The sequence below is a fragment of the Vidua chalybeata genome, chromosome 3, assembly GCF_026979565.1.
Source record: "Vidua chalybeata isolate OUT-0048 chromosome 3, bVidCha1 merged haplotype, whole genome shotgun sequence".
Taxonomy (NCBI): Eukaryota; Metazoa; Chordata; class Aves; order Passeriformes; family Viduidae; genus Vidua; species Vidua chalybeata.
In genome coordinates, this window is record NC_071532.1 from 13,466,287 (window position 1) to 13,494,155 (window position 27,869).

Below are 27,869 nucleotides of genomic sequence, written 5' to 3' on the forward strand. Positions count from 1 at the left end.
GTAATAAGCAAGTTATATTTGCAAAACCACCAGAGTCCTCAACGCATTTTACATATTTTCAGAATGCTGCCCAAACTGAAGTCACAGAGGTTGATTCTCTTTCACCCTCAATAGAGTAAGATAGCAAGCATTTATAAATAATATGTCTAAGTAAAAAAGATGCTGAAATGCTCTGTTTGCTCCAACTAATTGCATGCAAAGAGGGAAGTGAGTGAGTTGGAGAAAGATTTTGGATTTATGTTGCCAATGTCAGCATATTAGGGGCTGACATACGAATTCTTGTGCTCCTGCTGTTAATGTTGCCACCTTCTTTCATAAGTATTTTGTCAGCAAGTCCTGGCTTAAGCCTGAATGTAAGGCAAAGGCTTGAACCCAAAATATACCAAATATGAATATAAGAGGAAAGGTGGTGTGGGTGTGGTTTTCATGTAGGTTGGTGGGGTTTTTTAATAATTACTATTGTAAAAGTTATTTTTAGAGGGCTCAGTAGTCCAATACTGAGAAATTTGAAAAGCTTCTCTATTACGTCTGTTAGATGTTTTGCAAAGTTGTTTATGTCAGTCTTTGTGGCGCTGATGACTCAGTGTTACCTGAAGGAATGCAATCCTACTTATGTTAACACTGGAGCTTTTTCTTAGTATGCCATCCAGATTTTCCCTAGGGCATCCTCTCATGATTAGGTGCTTCTCCTCAGCCCTGTGCACACCCGAGCCCCACCCTGCCCCAAGCACTCCTGGGAGTGCAGTGTATTTACAGAACCTGTCACTTGTCCCTTCACAAAATTTTGCATGGAAGGTGTGTAACACACGTAGAAGTAGATAAGATCTTCTGCATGAATATGATGTACAACATGAGAGATAATTCCTACAGCCATTTACTCTGTAAATACCAGTGGGTGATGTTACAGACAATGAAGTTTATACATGAGTAATTAGTGCTGTTTTGAAGCCTTTTCCCATGGTTTTCTGCTGTTTCTCTTCTCTTAGTTTATCGTCTTCTGCTAAATGAAAGCTATTTTTGTTTTTCTTTCTCAAATTCCTTACTTTCAAGTTATACTTAGTTTGTTAGGATTTCCTCTGAATTGTCTTGGGCTTTTCTTCATACTGCAAATGCATAGTTATGTAGGCAAGGTCTGCCTTACCTGCACCATTAGCCAACTCTTCAGAATGGATTTAATGCCAGGTATCAAAATTAAACCATGCAGTTCCACACTCTCATTTTAATTTCTTCTTCCTGCATTGGCTTCATAACTTGTAGTTATTTGTTTTGTAACTTGAATCATGGAATATCGTTTACATTAATAAATCTCCCAAATATTCTGTGTTTTAGGTCATTGAAACAACCTCAGTTGTGATATTTAGAAATTCTTTAAAGACCGCCTGTTTTTTTAGGACTAAATTATTGTATATTCACATGTAGAATAAAGATGTACTGTTAAAATGCTTTATAAACTGTAGAACACTTTCATTTAGGGAAGCATTTTCCATCCCCATAATAACGTGATACCAAGAAAGCAAATGGATATTTGTTTTATTAAAACCAAATTACCCTGAAGTAAATAAAGAGTTAGAGTTTCTTAAAGGGCACTCTTCACCTCTTCCACTGTGGAAAAACATTCATTTTTCCGTGGAGCTACTTCCTCTCAGAAAAATAGAGACCATAGACAATTCTTCTGTAAGGAAAATATTTGCTTGTGCTTTAGGTGATTCAAAGGAATTAGAAGCCAGTGTTGGTTAGCAAAGAAATCTGATTCTGTCTTATTGAGAGGCACTTTTAATAACTTAATGCTATAGATTCTGTTACTAATGTGAAATGCAGTTCTTATTATAGTTGTCATGTGTGGTGCACCTGATAATGGCTTTTTTGTTTAAAAGAAAGTGATTTACAGCTATAGCAGAATATAAGGCAGAGTAGTACTGGAGTGTAACAAATTGGAAACTGTAATTAATCTAAATCACACTGGCACAGTAGTTCCAACACTTAAGCTTTTATCTCTTTTACCAGATGACAGCTGTCAGCTCTGTGTATATCAGCTATATTTTGATATTTGTATTTTATGAAAAGTGCTTACTTCTGAACCTTCAGAACTTGATTCCCAGCAGCTCACACATGGGCTTATAACTGAAAAATAGAATGTTTTTAGTCCTTAGCAGCATTGATTTATTGATGGTGGGGTGCAGCAGTTTACTCACCTGTAGTGGTTTTGACTTTCAGGTTCATTTGTGCAGCTCTCACTTGCTGCTGCGCCGGGCTGCAGTTGCGTGTTTACGACAGCTTGCTCAGAGGGAAGCATCAGAAGTGTGTGAATATGCCATGAGCTTAGCAAAAAACACTGGAGACAAAGAGAACAGTGCCATCAGTATGTATTTCTTTCACGTGGCCTTTTTTGTAACAGTTGAATGCACATGTGTGCATATGTGTGCTTTGCCTTCAGAAAGGAGGGAAAAAGCCCAGAACCCCCTTGTACCCTTAGTGAAAAAACCCTTAACCCTTCTGACTTCAGTAACTTCTGGCCACACCCCTGCTTTTGCCTCTGGAATTTTGTTCATGATTTAACTATTTGTGAAATTCAGACTTTAACCTCTCTCTCATTAAGGCTGGCAATCAAATAGGGAGCACAGTATTTCTATAGTGAAAGCATTTTACAGTTTTTCTGGTATTATAACTCTCGTTATTTTGAAAATTAACTTAATGGTGTACTGTTTGATTGAGGTTGTGTTATATTCTGTTAGCAGCATATCTGCAATGCCTGTGTACTTTGCTGGCCGGTCTAATTCTTACATGTATCATTTTATTTTCAAAATAGGAGGCTCAACAGTGTTGGTCAGCACAGTCTCCATACAAATGTAGAATTGTGAGCTTATTCAAATGATACCAGTTAAGTCTGTCTCTGGGAAGAATCTTTAGAGTCCAATACTGTTAGGTTTTTTACAAATTCATGGGCTGTGTGCCTTGAAGAGAGGTTTTTTTTTTTACTTTAACTAATACTTGGAGGTGTTATTTGCATTGCAGATGAAATTAATTGCTATATTAGAACCTTTCTAGCGTTGGTTCAGAAAAATAGCAATAACATCTTGGTAATCTTTGATTGAACTATACACCCACAGGTACACAATGTCCAATTCAAGTCTGTTGCTCCCAATTTTGAAACTTGAGTTCCTGATTTTAGAAGAGCTCTCTCATTCTCATTTTGCAGACATGAATCCTTTTGCACCAGGGGCTGGCTCTCGGCGAGACGCTCATTGCCGGCATCAGGGGGTTAATATAACAGAGACAGGCCTGGAGGGCGTCCTGTTTGGAATGCTGGATCGTGAGACTGATCGGAAATTGTGCTCAGATATCCATGACACTCTGGGACACATGCTTTCATCTCTGGCAGTGGAAAACCTTTCTCACTGGCTCATGCTTTGTAAGGATGTCCTTGCAGCTTCCAGTGGTAAGTGTTCTGTGGGGTTCACATAAATGATAGTATGTCCTTAGCATTAGCATCTTCTGGCAATATTGGTTTGGAGCTTCTCTTTTATCCGAGTTAAGATGTAGGTTATATTGTATACAGAATTGGATTATAGAGCAATTAAACTGCCATAGAAAGAAGGAATTATCGATGTTAAGTTTCAGAATATGACTCATAAATAAAAAGTTAGCTGCTTGAAGTAAGATTTCCAATGGAGAAGAATGGTGTTTGTAAATCTGACGTTTCAGTATCTTAGTGGAAGCAGACATCCTTTTTAGCCTGTATACATCAGGATTGTACAGAGGGAAGACTCCTGTACACATTCTAAGCTTTCTTTTATAAGGTTTTTGTGAATTACTGATGTGATGCTGGGTTACCATGGTGATGAAATTTACGTTTGTTTTTCAGCTTTGCAGATTTGTTTGCATAGATTTTGTCCTCTGAGACCTTATTCCTGTTTTTCAGCTTGTATAGAATGGTTATGACGCAGAATCTGCTCATTTCCCTTGCATTTAAACTTGTTTATTGCCATGTGTGAGTTCATCCTGAAGCTGTTTCTAAATGCTGCCAGCTTTACATTTACTGATGAGTAATGCTACCAATAATTTCTTTATGCAATGTAGTTACCACAAATCTGCCCAGTGAGAAAGACCTCATTTCCTGAGTTCTAAATTGGCATGGTTTTTTGTTATTTCATGTGGGATGGGTCTTAAAGTTTTTACGTGGTTGTCCAGTTTCTTATTTATTTATTAGTAGGTGATTTGTCTCGGAGAAAACAATATTTAAATAAATTCCTCTCAGGTGTATTGTAAGCCAGCAACTTCACTTTGATCTCCTTTAATGCATCTAACTGGCATATGACCAAAATGTGGTTTGCTTTTAAGCAGAGATTTACAAATCAGCCATATGAGGTCCTGGATGCCTTCTCAAAATGCTGTTGTTATGCATTAGCATCATCCATGTTTGATTTGCCATAGCCTTTTTCTTTACTGAAAGAACTGGCTCTTCAGTTACTTAAAATTAGACTTTCTGAGAAGCATGCATTGCAATATTTTCCTTTAATTCTCCTCTTATTATTGCTGGGGTATTTTTTGTCAGTATTTTGGCATTTTGCTTATTTAGACCTTGTCATTGAGGATTTATGTTTTCATTTCTGAATAGCAAATGTATATATGCATGTTTGGTGAGGGATTTTTGGTCTATGTTCAGCTTTTGGTTTTTTATGTGATATCCCTGAAGTAATTTTTATTTTCTCTAGGTGTAGGTTTGAGACCTCATTTCAGAAAATAAATTTTTGAATATTAATCACATTTTTGGGTACTGTCAGTGGCCTACTTGGCTGGTAGCTGTCCCTTGGCTTGGAGCTTTGTAATTTTGTTTCAATTTAACTTGCTTTTTGTCTTCCACTTGAAATGGGAGCTGAATAATTCAAAACGAAGCTAATTCTTTTATTCTGAGTCTGATAATTCTTTTAATTCTGAGCCTTATCCTGTTTATTGGCAATTTAATAGGTTAATTTACAAAGCTGGGCAATTTAGATACGGGATTCAGCTATAGATGGTAACTGTGGAGAATTAATATTATAGGAATTTATCTCGTATCATGTAAGATGATTAAAGGGTAATTTAACCCAGAACTGAGGTGAAAACCATTTATTTTAATGATACACTCTTGCTTTTGGACATTTGTCAAATGTTTCTACAGAAGAATTAGTCTGTTCTGACTCTCACTATAAGGAAAGACTTGAACTCATGTCCTTAACTGCCTTCTGTGGATTTTAACAGTGGCATGTTTTTCTTCCTTTTAATTGTTCCGTGTCACAGACATGAGCACTGCTGCTCCCTTGGGAGGAGGGAAGGATGAGGAGTTGGAGAAGAAGGAGGAGATGGATGATGACACAATGTTTACCACCTTGGGTGAAGAGGACAAGTCCAAGCCTTCTGTAGCACCTCGCTGGGCCACTCGAGTGTTTGCAGCAGACTGTCTGTGCCGAGTTATCATGCTGTGTGAGAATGCCAACAAGGCACACTTCGACCTGGCACTGGCTCGTTCAGCCAGACTTAAAAACCCAAAAAGTAATTGCATGCTTTGGTTTTGTTCCTAACTTTTTATTTTCATTTTGACACCTCTTTACAGCTTAAGATTACACAACCAAGAAAAAAAATTATAAGCACTTATTCTTTCATTCAAATGGTCAAAACCAAAGGAAATGCCCAGCAATAATCAATAAAACTGTGTCTCTGTAACCACTGTAGTAACAGTACCATGAGCACAAAGAATGAGGTTTTCTGGAACATACCAGTTCTGAAAGACTTGTCTGCTTAGGGGAAAAAAAACCTTAGAGATGCAAAGGTTTTCTCAACTCTGAAACAGAAGCAATAAACTTCTAGCTAAGGGCAAGCTCGGAGTGTTTTCAAGTTTAATGTAATGACAGCAATTAATTAAACTTGAGAATATTTTAGCATCTCCAATCTGAAGAGATGCTAGAAAAGAAAAAAAGAAGGGATCAAGCTAGGTAATTATTGCTATGACATTGGTTGCAGAGAGAGGGGGATGTGGGAGGGAGTTATAAAAAGACATGGACTTCGTAAGGTTTGTTCTTTTGGTATCTATGAGAGTGATGAGTCTTAGTTTTCAAGCTCATGTTCCAAAAATAGTTTTATGAGTTAGGGGATCAAAATCGAGAGGTCCTAGATGGCAGAGTAGTTTTGTGAAGATATGTTTTTCAGATAGTGTGAGGTGTCTGTCCTTGAGTTGTCCATGTTTGTGGTTGTTTGGGTTCACCTGTGTAGTGCTCATGAGGACTTTTGTGTATGTAGGATGAATATTTTGAGCATCCTAGAATGTGTGACATGAATGGATTTTGATGTCTGTGTTGTTGTGAGTGTCTGTTGTGATATGGAGAGTTATCAGGTCTTTGCCTGTGTTGCTTTAGTGCTGGTGTTGCTAGTGCCTGTGTTGCTTTAGTGTTGGTTCCAGCACTGTGCATTGCTTTTGTGAGAATCTGGTTTTTGACTTGATTTGAGGCCAAGGCCACTGAAGACTAGGAAGGAACAATTTCAGGAAAGTTTATTTTGTCATGGCATTGTATCACAAAGAAAATAATGAAATAACTGCTGCTTATAGGGTCCTGTAGAGAATGGCATATCTGGAGAATTTTATCTCTGTTTATTTAAAGTGAACTTTGATATGTTTGGTATCATTGTAAAAAGGAAAACTCAGCAAAATTCTGCCCCCCCAAATGCAGCTTCTAAAATATTCAAATTTTACTATTGTCTCTGAAAAAGTAAGTGCAGACTTTATCACTGTAGTTTCAAAGTGATTTTCAGTCTTTCTTTACTGTTATGCCTCTGAAAAGTTTCAGCCACAAAAACATTTTCCTTTTTTACCTTGAGACTTGAAAATAGCTTAGGCAATTTGTGGGTTTCATTAGTCACAGTGGATGTTGTTAAGTAATTTATTTTCATGTTAGTTGTACAACGTGGTAATTTCAAATAGAGAGTGAGAAAATAAATAAAATTAATACCTAGAGAAGAATAATCCTTTCAGAAATGCGCTATGTATTTACAGCCTTAGAGGTGGTTTTTGGGAGGAGAACCAGAGGCATACTCAGATTTTGGTGTTGACAGCAGCAGGGGTCGCTGTAAGCATAGGATCTGAGCAGGAGCAGGAATTGCCTTGAATTTCTGTGTGTTTGGGGGATCATTCAAATTAGCTTTAATAAATGTTTTAATATATTCTAAGCTACTTAGCCACATTTACATACTTCATCCTACACAATTTCTGCTCATTTTTCAAGGTTGTCTTAGGAATAAAAGTCATAGAATCACTTTGGGGGGGAGGGGAAGTAGAAAATAAGAAAACTAGGTTGCATTCTTTCCTGCTTCTTCCGTGCATTAAATGTGGATCTTTGAAAACAAATAGGTAAAATTCATGCATGTCAATGAGCAAAATGTTGCAAGTATTCATCATGTTAGCTATCTTTTAAATTACTAAATAGTTCTTTCTGTTTTGTTCTAAGATGACTTCTTAGTACTCCATCTCTCTGACCTTATCCGAATGGCATTCATGGCTGCCACGGACCACAGCAACCAGCTACGGATGGCGGGGCTTCAAGCTCTTGAGGACATTATCAAGAAATTTGCATCCGTTCCTGAGCCAGAGTTTCCAGGCCATGTGATACTGGAGCAGTATCAGGCGAATGTGAGACCTCCTTCATAAGTTCAGGAAATCTTGTAGTTATGCCAATATGCCAGTATTAGCTTTGAGAACATTTTGTAGTTTGAAAAAAAAGCTGTGAGGAGATTTTTCTGTGTGTGAAAATGTGCTACAGAGACTCACTTATCTATTCAAATTTCATTTTTGTATCTCATTCTATCTATTATAATTTAGTAGCTGATAAAATTCAGTAGCTTGAAAGGCAAATATTGCAAGTTACATTTACTTTTTGGCAAAAGTGGCTATTAGATTGTAGATTGTAGAACTAGGATTTGGAAAATATCGTTCACTCAGTTCTAGATTTAATCTAATAAATCTTTTTTCTTGGGAATTAGTGAATGTACTTTTGTTTAAATGAAAACTATAAAAGTATATCACTGGGAAGTGGGCAAATAAAGATTTTTTTGGGGATATTATTGTGCTTTTTTTGTTGCATAGCTTAACTCTTTCACCCCTTTTGTTTTCACTCTGTTGTCAAGATCTTTCCAAATACTTTCTAAAGGCAGCTTTTTATTCTTTTCACTTCCTGCCTTTTTCTTCTTCCTTCTGTAGTGCTGTAACCATTGCTTCTTTCTCTTGAATTTGTTTCTGTTTGTTTCAGAAAAATATTGCCATATAGCAACTATATGCCTAAAAGGCATTTTTCAGTCAGTATTTGTCACTTTGTGGACTTGATGCAAATCCAACCGTAAACATTTAATTTCACATTGCTTCCTTTGGACATCAAATTTTCATTGGCTTATTGATCCTTAACAGAAGTTGCACCTGTAATAGTGTAATGATTAAAAGGATACTCATGAACAGAGGGAAGATAATACCACATATTTCACAAAGGTAGTTGAGACTTAAAAAGGCAATGGGAAAGCAGGAAAAAAGTAGTTTAAGACTCTGTTTTTGTTGTTTAAAGACTGTTATTGCAAATGTTTCCTAGACAGCAAGGATAATTTTGGGATGTAACTACAATGCCAAATTTAGCAATCTTGTCTTGCTTTTTCTGTGCTTGTCCTTGAGCCTTAAACAAGGTGAGATAAGCCACACTGTGTCCCTATTATTGTAGTTGGATTTTTAACTTTTCTTCTTATCAACAGGTTGGGGCTGCTCTGAGGCCAGCCTTTTCCCAAGATACGCCATCCGATATAACTGCAAAGGCCTGTCAGGTACAGTGGAAAACGTTCACATACTATAAACAAAACTAATTTTGTACAGATACAAAAGAGAAGTAGCATCAAATCGCTGGAAGATGTTGTAAACTTAAGCTGTGATGTTTTTGCAACATCTTTTGAGTTTCTTAGTAATCTATTTTGTTCCTCAGATGTGCAGAAGTCCTTTTAGGGAGCTACATCAAAAAATGTATCTGGAACTATGTCTTCATATCAATCCTGCAAGAAAAAAAAAGAAGAAAAAAAAAAAGGGAAAAAACCCTTTTGCTTAATAAGACCAGTAGAAGTTTATTTATTGTCTTTCAGTCTGCTCACATATGATGTATGGAGCCTTATAAATTGATTTGCGATGTGAGGGATTTTAAAGGTATACTCTTGTTGATTGCTGCCCAATATATTCTTCACAGAGAATGCAGTGACTCATTACCTGAATGATTTGACCAGACACTTGGGAACAGAATGAAAAAATCATTATAACTTATTTATGGAGAATTGAAAAATTTAAAAAATATTTTCCATAGCTTTTAAGTTCCCTTGTAATATGCATTACAAATATAGCCTTTATAACCACTCACCTGAGCAATTCTGTTGTCACAGATGGGGAGAAAAAAAAAAAAAAAGGAAAACCGGATTTATTTGTCTTAAGCAGGAAGACAGTGGCTAAGTTTGCCTGGTGGTTGTTTTGGGTTTGGTTTTCTAACTAATTTAATTATTTTTTTTCATTTATAAGGTTGTTGGGTTTTTTTGCTAGTTTAGAATGATTGTAAACTTTGTTGTCCAGGTATGTAGCGCTTGGATAGGAAGTGGGGTTGTAAGTGACCTGAATGATCTTCGCCGAGTTCACAACCTTCTTGTCTCTTCCCTGGATAAAGTGCAAGCGGGAAAGGGATCTTCTAGCCAGCTTTACCGAGAGAGCGCGACTACTATGGAAAAACTCGCTGTTCTCAAAGCGTGGGCTGAGGTACACCATGACCATTAAATCTGTCAAAGTTTGGAAACATTTTACAGTGTAATAGCAGCCTCACACCTCATACTGCCTGTACATGCCTTCCTCCTAATCTCTTGCAGTTCTAGTCCTGGGATGTTTTAAACTCAGTATCTTTCTCTGCCATTCTGTTGAGCCATATTTACATTGAGGCTTGATTGTTCTTTGTTTGGCTGCACTTTTCTGCATAAAAATATACACTCATACCCTATCAGATTTTGAATTTCTTCCCATCTTACTGTTCTTAAACTTGAAAAAAAACCCCACAAACAAGAAAACAAAAAACCCTAAAAATCAAACAACCTTAAAATGTATCCTGGGAAAATATTGCAGTTAGTTAACTAGTTAACCAACTAGTTAGTTAACACTGTCAAGTGTTTATAATTGGCACATTTTTAGGAAGAAAGTGTGTGGCCAGATTGTTTTAGGAAAGTCCCATTTATGAATGTAAGCATTATATATATACTGGTAGAAATAAAAGAAAGGATTTAAATAAAATGGAGTTGTATTGAAAATCTCTTTTATCCAGTCATTTTCTGGTGAATTTTATCTGTGTGGAATCTGTTACATTTACATGGGGAAGGCTGCTGCTTTCCTTTCTTCTTAGAATCTCACAGCACATACTTTGACATGTTTTACTTCTAGGTGTATGTGGTTGCTATGAAAATTAAGAAAGAAGCAGAGACCAAACCAAAGCGTGTTTCGAAGAGCACAGAGGAGGATGAGGATGATTTTGGTACCGTGGATGAGTTGCCACCAGACAGTTTGATAACGCTTGTACAGCCTGAACTGCCGGCACTGAGCCGGCTCTGGTTGGCTGCGCTGAAAGATTACGCTCTTTTAACTTTACCAGCTGAATTTGCTACCCAGCTTCCACCAGATGGTATGCACTGAAATTTCTTGTTGTGTTCTGCAAAACTGAAAGAAAACTGTAGCTGGACATTCAGAATTATTATATAAATTATTTGGTATGCATGTTTTTTATGCAAGTGATAAATTTCTGCCTGAGAATGTAATAGCAATACTTCCTAAGTTTGAATATTTTTTCCTTCAATTTGCAATGAGTATACTCTTTATTCAAATCATTGAGATCATTAAAACCACATCTTTGTGGAATTAAGAGTACTTCTTCACCTCTAATACTTTGGTATCAAATGCAAAAAGATCTTGGTTGTATGAAAAACAGCCCCTGAGATTAGAGCAGACACTGTTTTACAGTATTACACAGAATTAAGAGTGAATGCTCTGTATGAAAAATGCTGCATGACCTGATGACTGTGCCTGCCTTTCTTGCTCTCTGCTTACTGCTTTATTGAGGCCAGTGCACTTTCTCATGAGAGGTCCTAATATTGCTACTACACAAGGAGAATTGGAATGTATTGCCACTAACAAGCATTACACCTGATTATGTTTGTGATCAAGCACACCTGGAATAAATATACTAATAAATTCAGAATGCATGCTTTTTTAATCTGTTACTTGCAGAGAATTTTAGAATTTACCTTTGCTTTGTTAATTTAACAGGAGGAGCATTTTACACTCCAGAAACAATAGACACAGCTAGACTGCATTACCGAAACTCCTGGGCTCCCATACTACATGCAGTGGCACTTTGGCTAAACAGTACAGGATTTAACGTGTCAGAGTCAACAGAAGAGACTGCTGCAGCAATGCCTAGTTCTCAGAAACGTGCTACATCCATTATGCTAAACCAGACACCTGGAACTCCACCTACCACTAAATCTTTGCCAGAGATAAACAAAGATCGAATGCACTTAATTTTGGGTAAGAGTTAAAAGTTTAGATTTCAGTAGCAGCATGTTATGGTATTAAACACTATGAAAATGAGAAAAGCTACTTTGCTTAAAATCTGTGAAGTTTAAAATTCATTACATGTCTGGACACTAAAGTTTTGAAAATCTCTGTCTCATCCTCCCTTTTATCTCTCTGCCTTCTGTGTTCTTTGTAGCTTTGACAGAGTAGTTGTCAGTGTGACTGTTATGATTTATGTAATTGAATAAAATGAGTAGGAACTGTTCAACACTGCAGTATAATGCAGATGATACAAAATGTTATACTTCAAAGATGCAAAAGCTGTGAGGTTAATTAAAATACACACCCCTATAAAACACTGCTTAGTAGAGACTGTTATTTGGCAAATCATGTGGAGTAGCTTTTGCATCAGTTTTTCATCTGTGAGTAGCAGTCACTGTTTCTCTTTGTTGTTACCTAACAGCTTTAAGAGGTGGATGTAATCTCTTATTCTGAGGAATGCCAGAAGTTTGCTGAGATACAGACATTTAAATCCGGAATTAAGTGCCATATGTAGAAGATTAATATTGCATGATTTTTGGAGTTTAACTTCATTTTGTTTGTCTTTACATTTAAAGGAGTTCAAGAAAATGAAACTCAATTTACAAATGAAGGATTCATATGTCTGACTTACAGATCTTTAGAACAAAGTATGGATTTCTGCTCAGTAATCTTAAATTACTTGTTGTTGCTGCATATTATTTATCCTGCCAAATTTTGGGGAAGATATGATGCAGAAGAGGAAGCAAATACAATTCTTCTGCATAGAATCTCTTAATTGAAAGCAAGAAGAATTGATAAAAACAGCTGTCTTTCTAAAGTTTTTAAGAATCTGCCATACTTACAAAAATTTTTAAAAGAAAACTTGATTTTATGATGATATGAACATTCTTTTTAACTGTTGCTCTTTTCAGGTGTTAGTATACAGTTTCTGTGTTCCCCAAGACCTGAAGAGCCTGTAGAGCATGTTACATCTTGCTTACAAGCACTACATACTTTATTGGATTCCCCTTGTGCCAGGATCCATATTGCAGAGGATCAGGTAATGTATGAGCATGTTGTAACAATCAGCTTTTTCCAGGTCTTGGTCTTTCATCTATGATGATTACAAGAGCTGTACTTATTTTTTGTATGAGAAAAGTATTCATCATAAGCAAGTGACATTACAATTAGAAATTGTTTAGTCCTAATTAATGTTTTTCTATGTATTTTGTTTCACTGCAGCTCCTTGGTGTTGAACTCTTGAGTGTGCTTCACCGACTCCTCCTGACCTGGGATCCTCCTTCAGTCCAGCTACTGGTTACAGGAGTTGTCCAGCAGATAGTAAGAGCAGCACAAGATTATTTGCAGGAAAAAAGGAACACACTAAGTAAGATTCTGTAAACATGGCTTGCTTTGCAGAGTAAATAAGCAACAGGTTTTCATATTGGGAAAGGAGCTCAGTTGCATTAGAGTATGGTTACACTGAGGAGGAAAATGCTGTGTATTTTACAGATAATTTTGATTGTGTTCGTAATTACCTGCTGACTTCTTAACTCTTGTAAGCTGTATTTTTTCTTCCTCTGATCATTCTCATTTCATGTCATGATTTTCATTCATTTTTCTGGAGTAAGAGTGGTGCAAGTTATACCCAGCACACCCCTTACTAATACCTTGCTCAGTTTACTTAATGTTTCTCTACTGACTGCTTCCTTAGCATTTCATTTACCTTTTTTCTGAAGTTTAATGATTTAGCCACCAGTACAGGGTATTGTGATGTGTCCCTGGCACAACTGACATCCATGAGGTGAGAGAACCGCTCCTGAAACCAGTATGGAAAGTTGCCTGCCCAGGAGATCTTGCCAGGAATGGAGCAGACTTGCACCTGGGTTCTTACTTCACTTATTCAGGGCACTCAGGGCGTGTCAGCTACCAGGATCTCTGGGAACAGGGTGTGCAAGAGGAGCGAGGCAGTTGGCATGGAAAGGCATGCTCCTGCTGCCCAGAAGTGCTGCTCAAGACTGTACAGGACTGCTGGAGTCAGCAAAAAGGCGGCAGTGACATACAACAACAGTCTGCTGACTGAGGGACAATCAGCTCTGCTACATCAGAGGTCTAATGACCAGATTTGAAATTCAGGTGAAAATGCTGATGTGCCTGTGCTCCAGAGGCATGTCTGTGCAGCCACAGCTGGAAGTGACATTGGTCTCACCTGTGAGACATGAAGGAAATGCTTGTGAAGGTGAGAAGATTCTGTGGTGTCAGGAAAGGTAAAGAGAGGAATGAAATGTTCTTCAGAGGTCCTGCACGTGCAGGAGCTGAAGTCCCATGTTTCTCAGAAGGAGAGACAGCCATAGACTATGCTGGAATATCGCATTGGAGCATGACACTTGCATGAAGGTGGCGGCTGCAATACTGTGATTTCCATCAACAAAAGGCTCTATCTCCAGATATCCAGTTGGAGAACACTGAGGAGATTTGGCAAGAGGAGAGGAGCCATCTGTCCTACTTTGACTGATCAGAACTGATAACACTGAGAGGAAGTGAAGGGTGATACTAGTCAGGAGCCACAGGCTACTTGATCAAGAAGGGGAGGTGAATGAAACCATGTTAAACCAACAGGTAGAAGCATTCCAGTCAAGCTATGGGAGTCTCATGAAAGGCTTTTACCATCCAGTCTTGTGCTGGAAGGGTGACACTGCTAGAGGCTAACACTCAGAAGTGTACGAAGCATAGACTTCTTCAGTCCAGATGCTGGACAGTCCAGATAAGGGTAGGGCTCAGTGGATTTGCTCTGCACTTGTACAGAATAAATGGTTACAAAGGTTAATAATAGTTCTGGCTGTACTAGCTATGTGATAGTGGAGGTCATAATTTCAAGGGAAAGAAAGAAAAGGAGTAGCAGAGCAAAAGCTTTGGCCTGACTTGGCAGACTTTGGCTTGTTCAGAGAGCTTGTAGATGAGATCTTGTAGATGAAATCTTGTGGTAAGCTTTCCTGAAGGGCAAAGGAAAGAGGGATTGTTCATCTTTGGTGACAAAATAAAGCTTATTCATAATGATCATGGCAGGAGGCTGAGCTGACTGAACAGGAACTTCTGAATGAGCTCAAATGTGACATGGAAGTGCATGAATGTTGGGAATGGGGGCAAGCTGCCAAGAAAGACTGAAGTGTTCCTGGGTATGGAGGAGTGGAACTAGGAAAGCACAATTTTGGTGGAGCTGAGACTGATGATGAATGTCCAGTGTGACAAGAACAACTTTTATAGATACATTGTCAGCAGAGGAAATTTGGACCTGCTACGGAATGCACTGGGTGATCTAATGACAAAACACACTAGAGGAAAAACTAAGGCACTATTATCTTCTTTGCTTACTCCTCCTGTGTCTGTGTCTAATGAGCAAGCCTAGGGAGAGCAGTGCTAGCTACAGCAGGTGAGCATCCAGTTAGGGACTGCTCACAGAAAAGCCAGCCATCCCTGGAACCAGATGTGATGCATCTGAGGGAGCTGGCTGATGACATACTCGGTTTGTTGCAGTCATCTTTGAAAAGCTGTGGTGCTCAAGAATGCTTCCCAATGAATGGCAAAAATGCAATGCTGTGACTAACTTTGAGTAAGACACGAGGTGGGGTTTGAGTGAACTTGACAGTAAGCCTGCTGTGCTTGTTGAAAGGTTTTTGAGTAAATTTCTTTTGAAACTACTTCTTAGTACATCACGTAGGAGAATGTGATTTGAAATAGCACAGACTTACAGAGGGCAATTAATGTCTCATCACCCTCTGTGATGAAAAACTGGCTTTGAAGGTGGAGTGGTGAATATTGTTTACTTAGACTTCTGCACGGGTTTTGACTCAGTACTCTACAATATCATTGTCAAGTTGGAGTGATGTGGACTGAAAAGTAGGAGAATAATTTGTTGGATTGCTGCGCTTGAATGGAGTTTAGTGATTCAAGTCTGACTGGCATCTGGTTGCAACTGGTGTTCCTTAGAGATCAGTATTGGGCCTGCTACTGTTAAGCATATAGGACAGATGGGAGAGAATGTACCCTCAGCAAATTTGTGGATGATACCAAACTGGGCAGGTGGTAGGTGTGCAGGAGGGTGGTGCTGCCTTTAAGGGGAATTTTGAACAGCAGTCTGAGAACCTGCTAAAGTTCAGCAAAGAAAAATGCAAAATCCTGCATTTGGGATGGAATATGCATTGGTATAGGCTGGTGGGCTGGCAGATTGGATAGCAGATTTGCCAGATGAGGAGCTGTGTGTGTAAATCTCTAGTGTGAAACCTATGCAATGCTGACAACTCTGTTATTGGGTTGTGTTAGAAAAGCATGACCAGTGGATTAAGGATACAATTATAAAGATGCATCTGGAGCACTGTCTAGTTTTCTTTGCCCTTCCTCCTCATTCTGAGTAAGACAGATGTTGACAAACATGAAGGAAGTTCAATGGAAGTCCACTAAGCTGCTTAGGGAGGTGAAGTGTGGGACCTATGGGGAGAGGCTGAGAGAGCTGAACTTACTTCGTCTGCAGAAAAGAGGGTTAATATGGGATAGATTAGCAATCCCCTTTCTCAGAGGGGATTTAAAGACAAGGCCAATCCAAACACTTCTGAAAGGCATATGGTGGAAGGACAAGAGGCAATGGACACAAACTGCAGCAGTGGAAATCCAGATGGGATACAAAGAAAAAATGAGTCACTGTGGGAGCGGGGAAGCAGAAGAGCAGGTGGCCCAGGGATGTGGTATCTCTGTGCTTGGAGATACTCAAAACTTGACCAGCAGTCTGAAAGCTACTTTCTGAGGTACTTTTAGTGACGTCTTCCTTTTAAGAGAGAGTGTCCCTGTTCAATCATCCCTTTGCCCTTTCTTTAAAAATCTCAGATATACTGTTCCCATCTTTGCTAGGTAAATTAGTTTCCAAGAGGCAACTTGGGAAATAGTTCATTGATACCTGGTTAAGTTGGGTAGGTCTGCCAGATTTTCTGTTACCTGAAAGAAGTGAAGTAAACCCCAGAGAATATTCTCTTATTAAGGAAAATTACTATCTTAATCTGGCACAATGTACTGTTGATTTAAAAAAAAAAAAAACAAACAAAAAACAACTGATAGCTTTTGCCCCTTTTCCATGTAAAAACAGGGAGAAAATTTTGCTGGAACTTGAGGGACCAGCACAACTCAAAATGCAGGCTCTGTTCCTTCATATGAATTAATGGAATTGTTTACTGCCAGCCCAGTAAGCTGCTTTTTTCAGATTGATGAATGTGATAACAGTAGCAATCATTTAAATTCGTAGGAGCTCTATAGGGGTAGTTCAGGCCAGCTTTGACTTACTGAATCTCTGTTGCTGTTTAATGGGAGAAGGAAAGACTGCAGCTGGTCAAGCTGCCATCAAAAGAGACTTTTTGAACTGAATACACTCAGATCATGAACTTAGACATAGAATCCTGCAGTGATTTTCTGTTTTCTTATTTCATAATCAGTTTAGGCTAGAATAAGATTTTGTCAGGGTGGAACATTTAATTAATAGCTATTAAATTAAAAAAGATTGTCCTGACTGTTTATTTGTCATTGGTTGTTGTTAATTTTATGATCATTTTTAAGAGAAGCAAGATAATTAGCTGTAGTTTTATTTTGTGCAAGACTACATTTATTTTCTAGTTCCAGAATGATTTTTATTAAGTATTGTTGCAATCACAATACTTCTAAGGCATTTTAAGCTTCTTTAAGTAATTCTAACTAAAACATTTAATCTGACATGAGCCAAGTTTGTCTTATCTTACTGTAAAGCAACTTTTTCTTCTTGATTTTTAACTCTTGATTTTAACTTTAACTTGTGAAGAGTGTGTCATGTAGTCTTTGGAATGGCATCTTAACTGTTTCCTCAGACATTTCTTTCCTTTTTCAGATGAAGATGATAATGAAGAAAAAGAAAATCCTCTTGCTTTAGGAGAGGGAGGTGAGAGCGGTGGTCTGGTGCCTGGAAAATCTCTAGTGTTTGCAGCCATGGAATTGCTCATGTTCATCCTAGTACGACACATGCCCCATCTGAGTTCAAAAGTGTCAGATTCTCCAAGTCACATTGCTGCCAAATCCCACCTGTCTGAGGAAAGTGCCCGTCTTGTGGCTGCCACCGTTAATATTCTGTCTGACCTGCCTTCCCTGTGTTCTCCAGCAGGTAAGGCATTGTAACAGGATGTGTGTGAGTGGTAGCACAGTGAGAAATGATGCTAAACAAACATATTGCTATGAATGCTTTAAGGGCGATCTATTAATAATATTTAGGTAATTAACTAAATAAAAAGTCAGGTTTTTACAGTGAGCAGCGTAAAGGAAATTTGATTTTAAATTTGCATGTGTGCTGCAGATTTGCTGAGGAAATTATCTCTGTGCCAGTCTGATTTCATTGTTGGTTTTTTCCCCCTTTTTTCATGCATTTGAAACCCTTCGGGCAATTTTTAATCATATTGTTAAAGAACACAGACATTTTGGAGATAATTAAATTCCTGAAAAGTTCATGTAAAGCAGCAGCTGTATGAAAAGACAATCCTACTGAGAGAAAAACAGCACAATTCATCTGTGGTGCACTTGGGCTTGCAGCCGTTGGCTGTCAGTCATTCCCAATGTGATTATAAACTAAATGGAGCTTTCTTCTGCCCAGGAAGACTGTCACAAAGGATGTGTGTAAGCTGGGATAATTGCACTGAGTGAAGTTCATGGGTAAAGGACACAATTACATGGGAAGCTGTGCTCTTTGACTTTTGCTTTTTGGAGAGCAAATTGCTTGACTGTTGTCTCAAGAATCTTTGGGAAGTTTCACGCAGCCATATAGATAAGACATTTTAAAGTTAGTCCCTTAATGAGGTGCTCTGCAAATAACATATTTGGACAAAGTTATGCTCAAAAGACAATATGGCCTGTCTTCAAACAGAAATTTGTGAATTTGTGTCTTGCACTTCTTTAAGGAACAACAGGTTTTGAATTGGGGACATTCCCTGTTTTTATTTGATTCCTGATTTTTGATTTTTGTTTTTTTGAAAAGGTGATGGAAAATGCGGTGGGCAAAAAGAATAACAATATTACTTCTGTGTTGTCTGGAGTGAGGGTGTTATTCCCAGTATTCTCCCAGTATTTGGCAAGTGGCCATTGCAAGTAGCTCAGAAACTACTGTTAGTTTAAAGAGCAGCCCCTTCCAGTCATAATTGTTCTACTTCATGTATTTATCCTCACAGCATTCCCAGAAGCAGGAAAATGGCAGGATTTGTGTTTCCACAGATGTGGGCAAATGAAGCATAGAAGAGATATGGAAAGAAGCTTGACTGTCTGAAGTGATCTGTAGATTGATTTTGCATGCCCAAACCCAACAGCACTCCTCTTTGAGTCCTGTAGGGGCTTAAAGTCTGCATGTGTTACTGAAACTCCTACAGCCTTTGTCCATTATTTGAGACACCCAAACAGCTTCCTTACTTTGCTTCTGGGGTTTGTACCACACACCACCTTACTTGGAAAGTGCAGTAACTTAGTTTGGATACTTGTTTCCAGACCTGTTGTTTTTACTGTTTATAAGACCCTAGTGATATATAGATCCTTCTAAGGTACTTAGCAATCTGGATAACATACCATGTATCACATGCCATGTAGGACAAAGCTTTAATAGCTAAATCATCATTCCTGAACTGACAGCAGAATTTCAATTGTTGGCTTGTATGACTTGTGTTATGATACACTTCAGTAGCACTGATGAATGAATTTGGTGACAAAATGTTGAAGGACACATATCACTTGTTACCTGAATTGTAGTTTATCTCATCTCCTTTGTCTCCAACCATATGTATCCATATTGGGAAAGACAAAGAGGTTATCTACCACACTTTAAAAATTCTATTTTATCTTTTTTTTTTCTTTATTTTAGGGTGTATGACAATCTTACCCACTATCCTATTTCTGATAACAAGGGTATTGAAAGAAACAGCAGTAAAGTCAGCAGATAATCAGGTCCCACCTCCAGTCACTGCAGCTCTTCAAGGGATAAAAACTATTGTTACTCTTCCAACAGTCAAGACTGATGAAACTCAGAAACAATGGACAGGTCTTATCCGCAGCACTCTGGCATCTATCTTGGAAGACTCTCAGCCTGGTAAGTGGTTTCCCAGTGCAGGAGTTAAAATTCAAGAAAAATGAATTTTCTGTAATGAAAATGCAAGTATGGTATCCGCCTATAACTTAATGTAAGACCTGAATGAGCAAAACTCCTCAGTTGCTTAACAGATTTTATTGAAGAAAAGCACAACACTGGCTTTAACAAAGTAGTTAGATCTCAGGAGTTGCCACCTCAGATTTGTCCTTGTTTGGTCTGTTTTCTTTAACAGTGTTGATCATAACCTCCAGTTAGAAGTTTTCCCTTTTGCAGTGCATCTGGCATCAGCCTCTCAGGTTTTATGCTGGCACAAGTCATTTAGTCTTAATGACAGTCAGTGTTAAAGTGAATGAGTGGAAAGACAGCCACAGATAATTGTGGAAAGGTTCATACTAGAGTAGGATACTCACAACACTGTTAAAAGCTTTCTTTGGTGAGAAAGAAATCCTGGCCAAAAAATCCCTGTTACTCACCCGCACAATGGTTACTGTCTCTTCAGAGAACTGCAGACCACCTCTTATGATTCACAGACATGCTTTGCCTTGCCCTTCAAAAGGTGAAAAAGATGTACAGTCTTAGCTGCATAGTTAGCAAAAGAGAGACACAAAGATTTGCCATTTGCATAGTGGTAGTCAGCGAGAAAAACATCCCACTACATTGCCAAGGAGCCATTTGTAGAGAGTGAAGAGAGGCTTGAATGGAGTTACTCATGTGAGAGATGGGAAATGAGGAGGTAATTGCAAATGATTCTGAAATGTCCAAAGGGAGAGGATTCCTAGGTTTGTGTTAACCAAGCCAAACTTCTAATTTGATTTGTCACATCAGCTCTTGTTTTCCACCCCTTAGTTACTGTAAAGATTTCACAGGCCCTCTTTCGAGAAACATCACTGGCTGGAGACATTTTTGCAGGCATCAGAAATCTTTCTTGGTTCCTTGCAAGAGTGTATGTTTTCCTTTCCAATCTTCTGTGAAGTGTGATAGATCACACACACCAAAATCTAAGCAAGGTCCACTGCATTCAATTTCAAACCTCATCATTCAATAAAATTTCAACAATGTAAATTTAAAATAATTTGAATAATGTAAGAAAAATTGTCACTTAAACTGCTTGGAGTAGTTTTTTGAAGTGAGGTTTCACATTATGGCTAAGCCAGTTGAGTGACTAGCTGACATCTGTAAAGGGCAGTCATGCTGTTTTTCTTTTTTGCTGACATTATGTATTGTGCCTCTCAGGGGAGAGCAGAACCAATATGGCCAACCAGATCAGCAGAACAGTGCTTTTTATATATATTATAATAGTTGATATATACATATTTTTGTTCCTGTCGTGAATTCGTGAATGAGATCTGTGAAGACAGAGCTTATGCAAGGAGAAAAAATTGTGACAATGGCAAATACAGGCTATTTGAAAAGCAGGACTGTTCCTGTTGGTGACAGTTGGCTGTCAGATAAACTAGTCTGTTCTGTGAAACCTCATGTTAGGTAAAAGTTGTTGCCATGTTGGATCTGTTTCTTACTCTGCTCTATCAGCTGAAGATAATAATTTAAAAAATTGAAGTAGACCTTTATTGGGGAAAGGCTCTAAAAATATCTTTTTTCCTCTTGTTTGCACACTGAAAAGAAAAAGCATGACTCGGTCTTAGAAAATGTAGGTGGTGATGTTTTCCTTGATACTTAAGTTTCAGAAAGATTTACTTACTTTATTAAAACAGCTGTTAGAATAGAGTTGCTCAGATTTTTGTCAGTCACAGTCAGTAATGATACTGTAATAAGTAAATGCATATGCAGTTGCAAATAATTTCAAATACATAGATTTCCTCTTTGTGAGTTTTATCTGTGTTCACTGGCTTTTACGAAATAAATGCTAAAGCCTTTTTGGAATAGGCTAACAGCATTTTTGCTTTTGTTTTTCAGAAGCCTCTAAACCTATTCTTGATGAAATAAGCATACTTACAGCTATTGCTCTCTTCCTCTGGTCAGCAAGCACTGAAATAATTGGAGTGCAGTCTTTACAAAATGGGTGTATGAACAGATTTAGAAGTGCATTGAATTCTTCTGATCCTTGGGTAAGATCATGTTATAGGAATGTGAATGATATGCAGCCAGCAGAAACTAATCGTGATATATTTAACACATTTCCTGAATGTTTTGTGGTGCCTTTGCTTCAGGGGCAGGTACTGCTGTCAAGATAACTAGAATTTTCAACAATGCATTATTGAAATTCATGAGAAAAATAACCCAAACTTAGGGCTTCTAGATAGTGTTCATGACTTTGTGCCAGGATCTTGACTTCAGCTGTTTAAAAGGCAAAACCAGTCTCTGGTATATGGAGTTTTATCAGATGGAAAGGTTGGTTACCATAGAGGAGTGACATTTTTACATTAGTGTTGATCTTTTATAATACAAACTAAACCATTTTTTCCACAGATAAAATTACAGCCCACATTTCTGATCAATTTTATATTTGTTTGTGCAAAACCTGTGCTTATGTTGTGTGTTCATATAAAACTCAGTTTGTGAGCAAAAATATAATCTTGTGGGCACCATCAGAACATCTACAGATTGTGATTCATTTGTTTCATGATTTCACTTCTGCCCTTTGGCTTGCCTTTGTGAAATGCCTTCTGAATTATTTTATCATTGAAGAGGAAAGTTAAAAAAGTTGTAAAGTGACTTGATTCAAGCAGGCTAATGCACTGTATGGGTAGTTAAGCTTAATTTTTCCAGCCATGTATGTATCAGTTTGAATGGCTATACAAATCTGCAGGTGGGAGCTAAGGAGAAAAATCTGTGATGCTTCCACAAGCAAACACTGCAGGGATTCCTGAGAAGAAAAACACGCAAAAAATGCAGATGTGTTTAGGGTCACAGTGAGGCATTTAAAATCCTGTTTAGATTGATAATTCGCAATAGCAGGGCAGGTGTTTTCCAGCAAGAACATAAAATTCAGTTGATTCTGAAGCCTGACTCTGGATGGAAAGCTACTTAGAAAATTTTATTGTGTGAATAGAAATGTCAGTTGTATTAAGTGAAACTTTTATGTCCTACTCTCTCTCAGCTCTGTATAAACACATGAACAGTGAGAGAGAAGTACATCGTTGCCCACTACCCTGCTGGAAAGCTGCCCGTCAGCTGGAACTTACCGCTATTTTTGTAACACACAGAGCAAGTTTGGAGAGCAGCCAGATGGTGTCCACTCTCTTCTCACCAATGTGCAGAGCAAATACTCTGTAATACTTGTGTGTTCATTCTGGCTTTTTAAATGTAAAATATTCCTTGTTGCAGTCAGTAAAGAGACACTTGTTTGTAATAAAAGCATGATCATGATTGTACTAAGTGCATTGAACTCAGTAAGTAGAAGACTCTTCCAAAGAAACTACTGATGCCTTAAAAGAAATACAGGAGTATTTTTAAAACTACTACCACATGAAAAGGTCAAATATCATGTATAGTAATAACCAGAAGTCTGGTGAGCTCAATTCCCTTTTGTTCCAACAAGATAACTCAGTTGAGAGACCCAAGTGTTTCAACACTGTTGGGCGAGTTTTATATGAGAGTGTGACTCTTAGGCGTTGAAAAAGCTCTGATTTTACCTTTCAGGAGTTTTTGTAGACTTCCATGAATGCATAATAGTCCAAAGACACAGATCAAAGGAAAAACGCTTGGATGAAATTCTGCTGTCAGATGCAGTCATAAAACTTTTGAAATATGGCTGCATTTAAGAAAATACTTTCACTCCTTCTTTCAAAGGTTAATCTAATCATCTTTAACAGCTAATAAGGAATGAAGTTTAAAGAAAGACAGAAAAAGAAGAGAATTATTTGTAACAGTATGGAGAGATAGAGGTAAAATTTGTTGAAAAGGTCAAAGATGATGGTGAGTAAGGCATTAAGGAAAACATTCTTCTGTGGAGCTATGTTACAAAGCATACAAATGACATGAGATGTGTTATTATTTCAGACCTTGAATTGTATAGAAAACCTGCAGCTGTATACTATTGAATTAACAGTAATACGAGCTGCATAACTCATATTTTCTTACCAGTAGTTTTTATTATCTATGACTTTTAGTCAATATTTTTATTTATATATCTATGTTTCCAGTGATCCCTGGATCTCCTCACAGATCATTTTGTTCTGTAGTACTTACTCTAGAACATTTCTGTTCAGCATGTGCTCATTAACTCATCCTGTTTGGACTTGAGTGCAGTTAGAAAACACGTGCAATGTTTTATCCTCATATTTGTTGTGAGGCTTCACCTTTTCCAAAATTCTGGGTTATTTGTGGGGGATTTTGTAGGAAGATCTTTGTATGCTCCAAAAAATGCATTCATAGATTCATCTGAACAAGATCATCAGTGAGTCATTTTCCCAAACCGTGGTAATAATAATCTCTGCTTTCCACAGAGAGGGAGGAGAATAAAAAATAAAATAGAAGGACGACAAGGAGAGCATTCTGTGATCAGCTCATAGTATGGCTACACATATAGTTCTAGGCTACTACCAGCACAAAATGGAGAATGAGAAGCAAGGATGGAAAAGTCTGACACTTTTGGCTATAGCCTTGGCTTGTATTAGAACAATAAGATCACTTTATTCCAAGTCATTTTTATGGGCTGTGTTGCCCTTCTGGAATTCAAATAACGACTTTTAAGATTAGACTACTGTTAGAGCTGGTAGTTCTGAGACCTAAAGATGCAATTCACGGTGAACTGGTGTGACTGACTTGTGTGACATTAACTTTGCCCTTATTTTCTCAGGGTTTACATTGTTACTGCTACTTAGTACCTGCATGTCCTTTCTAATTGTCCTTCCTTTCATTGAACACTGGGTTAATACTGCTTTATTAGCTGGGCTGTGTTGCTCCTTTCCTCTTACTTAGTATGTTTCCTTCCCATTTAGTAGTCTTTTTTTTTTTAATTTAATCAGAGATAACAGAGTTTATTAGATTCCCTGAGTTACCAAATAACTTTGAAGACAATGTATTTATCTTGATTTGATTAGGTTCAAGCCAAGTGTTACCAGCTTCTGCTTTCTGTGTTCCAACACACCAATCGTGCCCTGTCCACTCCATATATTCATTCATTGGCTCCTATCATGGTTGAGAAGTTGAAAGCTGTGGAAAGGAGCCGCCCGAACAACAACCTGGAGCTTTTAGCAGTCCAGGAAGGAATTAAAGTCCTTGAAACGTTGGTTGCTCTTGGTGAGGAGCAGAATAGTAAGTATTTAGGTTTTGTAGAGAAATGAGTAATGCTAAAATAGAATATTAAACATTAGAATTGTTGCAGTTAGGAACTTGATGACATAGTCACAAATGGACTCTATGTGCAACATGCTTTTGTAATTCCAGTACTAGAACTTTTGTATACATTAAATTGCATAGCATATACAGCATGATATGCTATAACCTTTGCATTTCTGGTGATTGCAGGAAAAAAAATCTAAACATGAACTGCAATAATGAGTGATATTTTACTCTGTTTAGAAATTGTATTTCATGCTGTTTCAGTTTACTTTTCCTCATTGTTAACTTTAATTATTTTACTAGACTCTTATCAGATGGCTTCTACCAGCTCAACAAGTTTTAGCTAAAGAGCCCAAGAAATTGAACTATACTGGTTAGAGTATCTTGATTGTAGATGAAGCAAGATTCACTAGATAGAATACATTACTTATAGTTTATCTTTGAGTTAGTTATTCAGCTGAAACAATGTGCATTCTGAAGACTTACTGTCTTCGACATTTGACTTCAAATGCTGAGAAAGTTCCTTGTAAAAATACTACTATTGGTTTTTTGTAGGATTTTCTTGAGTTTTTTTTTTGTTTTGTTTTGTTTTTTTTTTTTGGTTGGTTTTTCTGGGTTTTTCCCCCCAATGCACTCCTTGTTGGAGCTTCTCTTTTTTGATAGAATATAAAATTTCTTGAACCTCATTCTGCTTCTGGAACAGTTGTTGGAAACAGATGTGAAATGAAAATGAGAGAGTAAATGAAACAAATGAGGAAACAGATCACCTTATTTGCTGGCTGGAGACATTCACTCCATGAGTATGAATTAGTCAAAACCTTTAAGGAAAAATAATTAATACTCTGGTAATCTAAAACAATTTAGATAAATGAGTTACCATTAATTTTTAAGTTATTTGAGCTTAAAATGTACAATTACCAGGTTACACATTTCAAAGGTGTACTTAAATTCTTACTAGGTACAAAAATTTGCCTTGTTGCTTAAGTTTAGCTGCCTTTTTTGTTCTCAAGGTCAACCCTCTTGATCTCTTTGCCATTTTGGGCTGTGGCCTTACTAGGTCATGCTAGCTGAAGTATAGCTGCCCTGCTAGTATTTGAGTTAGGATCTCCCAGACCAATCCAACATAAATAACAGCAGATAACTGTCCCTGACTATTTTGTGAACACTTGCATCCTGGTATCAGTTCACTTATGCTTGCTGGGGAGGTACATACTCAAATCCAATTGAATAACATTTCTGTCTGCCTGAAAAGTGTTTTGAAATCCTTTAATATGATATGCACTCTACATGTTAAAATCTTTCATCAGTGATCTGCAGTTGGATGGTGCAAAAGCATCTCAAAATAGGCATCAGGATCAATATAACTGTAATGAACAATAATAGAAATCTTAAATCCAGTCCTGATAAGACAGAGTGGAGTGATCAAAGCACAGGAAGCCATCTGCATTTCATTTGTTTTAATTTGATAATTTTTTGATTACAGTTTCTAATGTCAGTTCTGAAAACAATATTACCCTTCCTTACCTGTGTAATAACTGATAATTTTTTTTGTTTAATTCTCTGATATGGTAATTACATTTCTTTCTTTCATTTTTAGGAGTACAGTTGCTTGCCCTTCTCGTTCCCACTCTGATCTCCTATTTACTGAATGAAAATGCCTTTGCTTCTGCATCTACAGCATCTAAGGATCTTCACGAGTTTGCACTTCAGAATCTAATGCACATTGGTCCACTTTACCCACATGCTTTCAAGACAGTAATGGGAGCTGCTCCTGAATTGAAAACACGTCTAGAAACTGCAGTCCGAGCAAGTCAGGCCAGCAAAGCAAAAGCAGCTGCTAGGCAACCACCACCCACAGTACATTCCACCCCGACAATTAAACTGAAAACTAGCTTTTTTTGAATTACTTTTATTATTTTTGGACCATTAAGTAGTCAGAAGCACTACATTATCCCTACATACATGTCTAATTTTGTGTAATTTGTATGTGAAAGGCTGTCTAATGGAGCTTTGTGTAATTACTTGAAATCCATGCATTACAAGGGAAGTGGTGTTACTTGTATTTGTATAGATTTTTAGGAAATTGTGATCATATTTATGAATTTCTGTTATAAATTATCCACCAAAATTATTCTGTATCTAAATAGTTTTATTTATTTTTAAAAGCTATCTCAAACCCTCCAGTGGTTTTTGAAATCTGGTGATTGTTATCCTGCCATTGTGCCAACACACTAACACAGTGGGGATGGAGAGAAGAGGAAAAACTGTTATGAAGTACTTACCCTGTACCATGGGGAATTTCTAGTGTAGAAGTATGAATTTTTTCCTTTTATTAAAAATAAATAATAGGGAAAGGGACTTGGTAGATTGTTTCAGCTTGCATGAAAAAAAACCCAAAATCCCACAACAAAATAATTGAAAATTTTCAGCCTTTCTTAAGGTGAATGATCAAGCATGCTGTCTTAATGAGTTGTCCTTATTTATGTGGTGTGTATCTCTTTCAAATCCGTTTCCGTGCTTGAAAATGAATAAAGGATGCAAAGAATTGAATCCCCTATCTCTTTGAATATAAAGAATGCACTGGAAACTGAGTTTATAAAGAGAACTACCTTCTTATCTGCATTTTTGTAGGTGTAGATCTTGGCCCTTGTAATGTGCTCTGTGTTTGCAGTGTTCCTGTTCTGCCAGCAACTGGTTGAATATGTGATGAGTCAGTGCTCTGCCCTTTGTCCAGACTCATAGGTATTTAACCTTCCTGCTAGATTTTAGTTTCTGGATACATCGTACCTGTAGTCCTTGATCAAGTTTGCAAGCAGAGGTACTGGAGGACTTTGCACTGTACTGACTCAGGGGGCAGAACACAAGCGAGAGCCAGGCTCCTCC

At 37.6% G+C, this 27,869-nt stretch overlaps 1 protein-coding gene across 2 annotated transcripts in view; it reads left to right on the forward strand.

The window, feature by feature from the left end:
* HEATR5B (HEAT repeat containing 5B) overlaps window positions 1–27,536 on the forward strand; it is a 52,796-nt gene extending 25,260 nt beyond the window's left edge. For both annotated transcript variants that reach the window (XM_053937435.1, XM_053937434.1), the window contains exons 22-36: window positions 2,215–2,359; window positions 3,197–3,436; window positions 5,278–5,529; window positions 7,476–7,657; window positions 8,761–8,829; window positions 9,614–9,793; window positions 10,463–10,700; window positions 11,342–11,602; window positions 12,544–12,671; window positions 12,854–12,998; window positions 17,514–17,783; window positions 19,518–19,742; window positions 21,657–21,808; window positions 24,746–24,959; window positions 26,584–27,536. In XM_053937435.1, the coding sequence (XP_053793410.1) occupies window positions 2,215–2,359; window positions 3,197–3,436; window positions 5,278–5,529; window positions 7,476–7,657; window positions 8,761–8,829; window positions 9,614–9,793; window positions 10,463–10,700; window positions 11,342–11,602; window positions 12,544–12,671; window positions 12,854–12,998; window positions 17,514–17,783; window positions 19,518–19,742; window positions 21,657–21,808; window positions 24,746–24,959; window positions 26,584–26,888 (3,006 nt within the window). In that variant the 3' untranslated portion in view covers window positions 26,889–27,536. The remainder of the gene's footprint in view (window positions 1–2,214; window positions 2,360–3,196; window positions 3,437–5,277; window positions 5,530–7,475; window positions 7,658–8,760; window positions 8,830–9,613; window positions 9,794–10,462; window positions 10,701–11,341; window positions 11,603–12,543; window positions 12,672–12,853; window positions 12,999–17,513; window positions 17,784–19,517; window positions 19,743–21,656; window positions 21,809–24,745; window positions 24,960–26,583) is intronic.
* The last annotated feature ends 333 nt before the right edge of the window (window positions 27,537–27,869 follow it).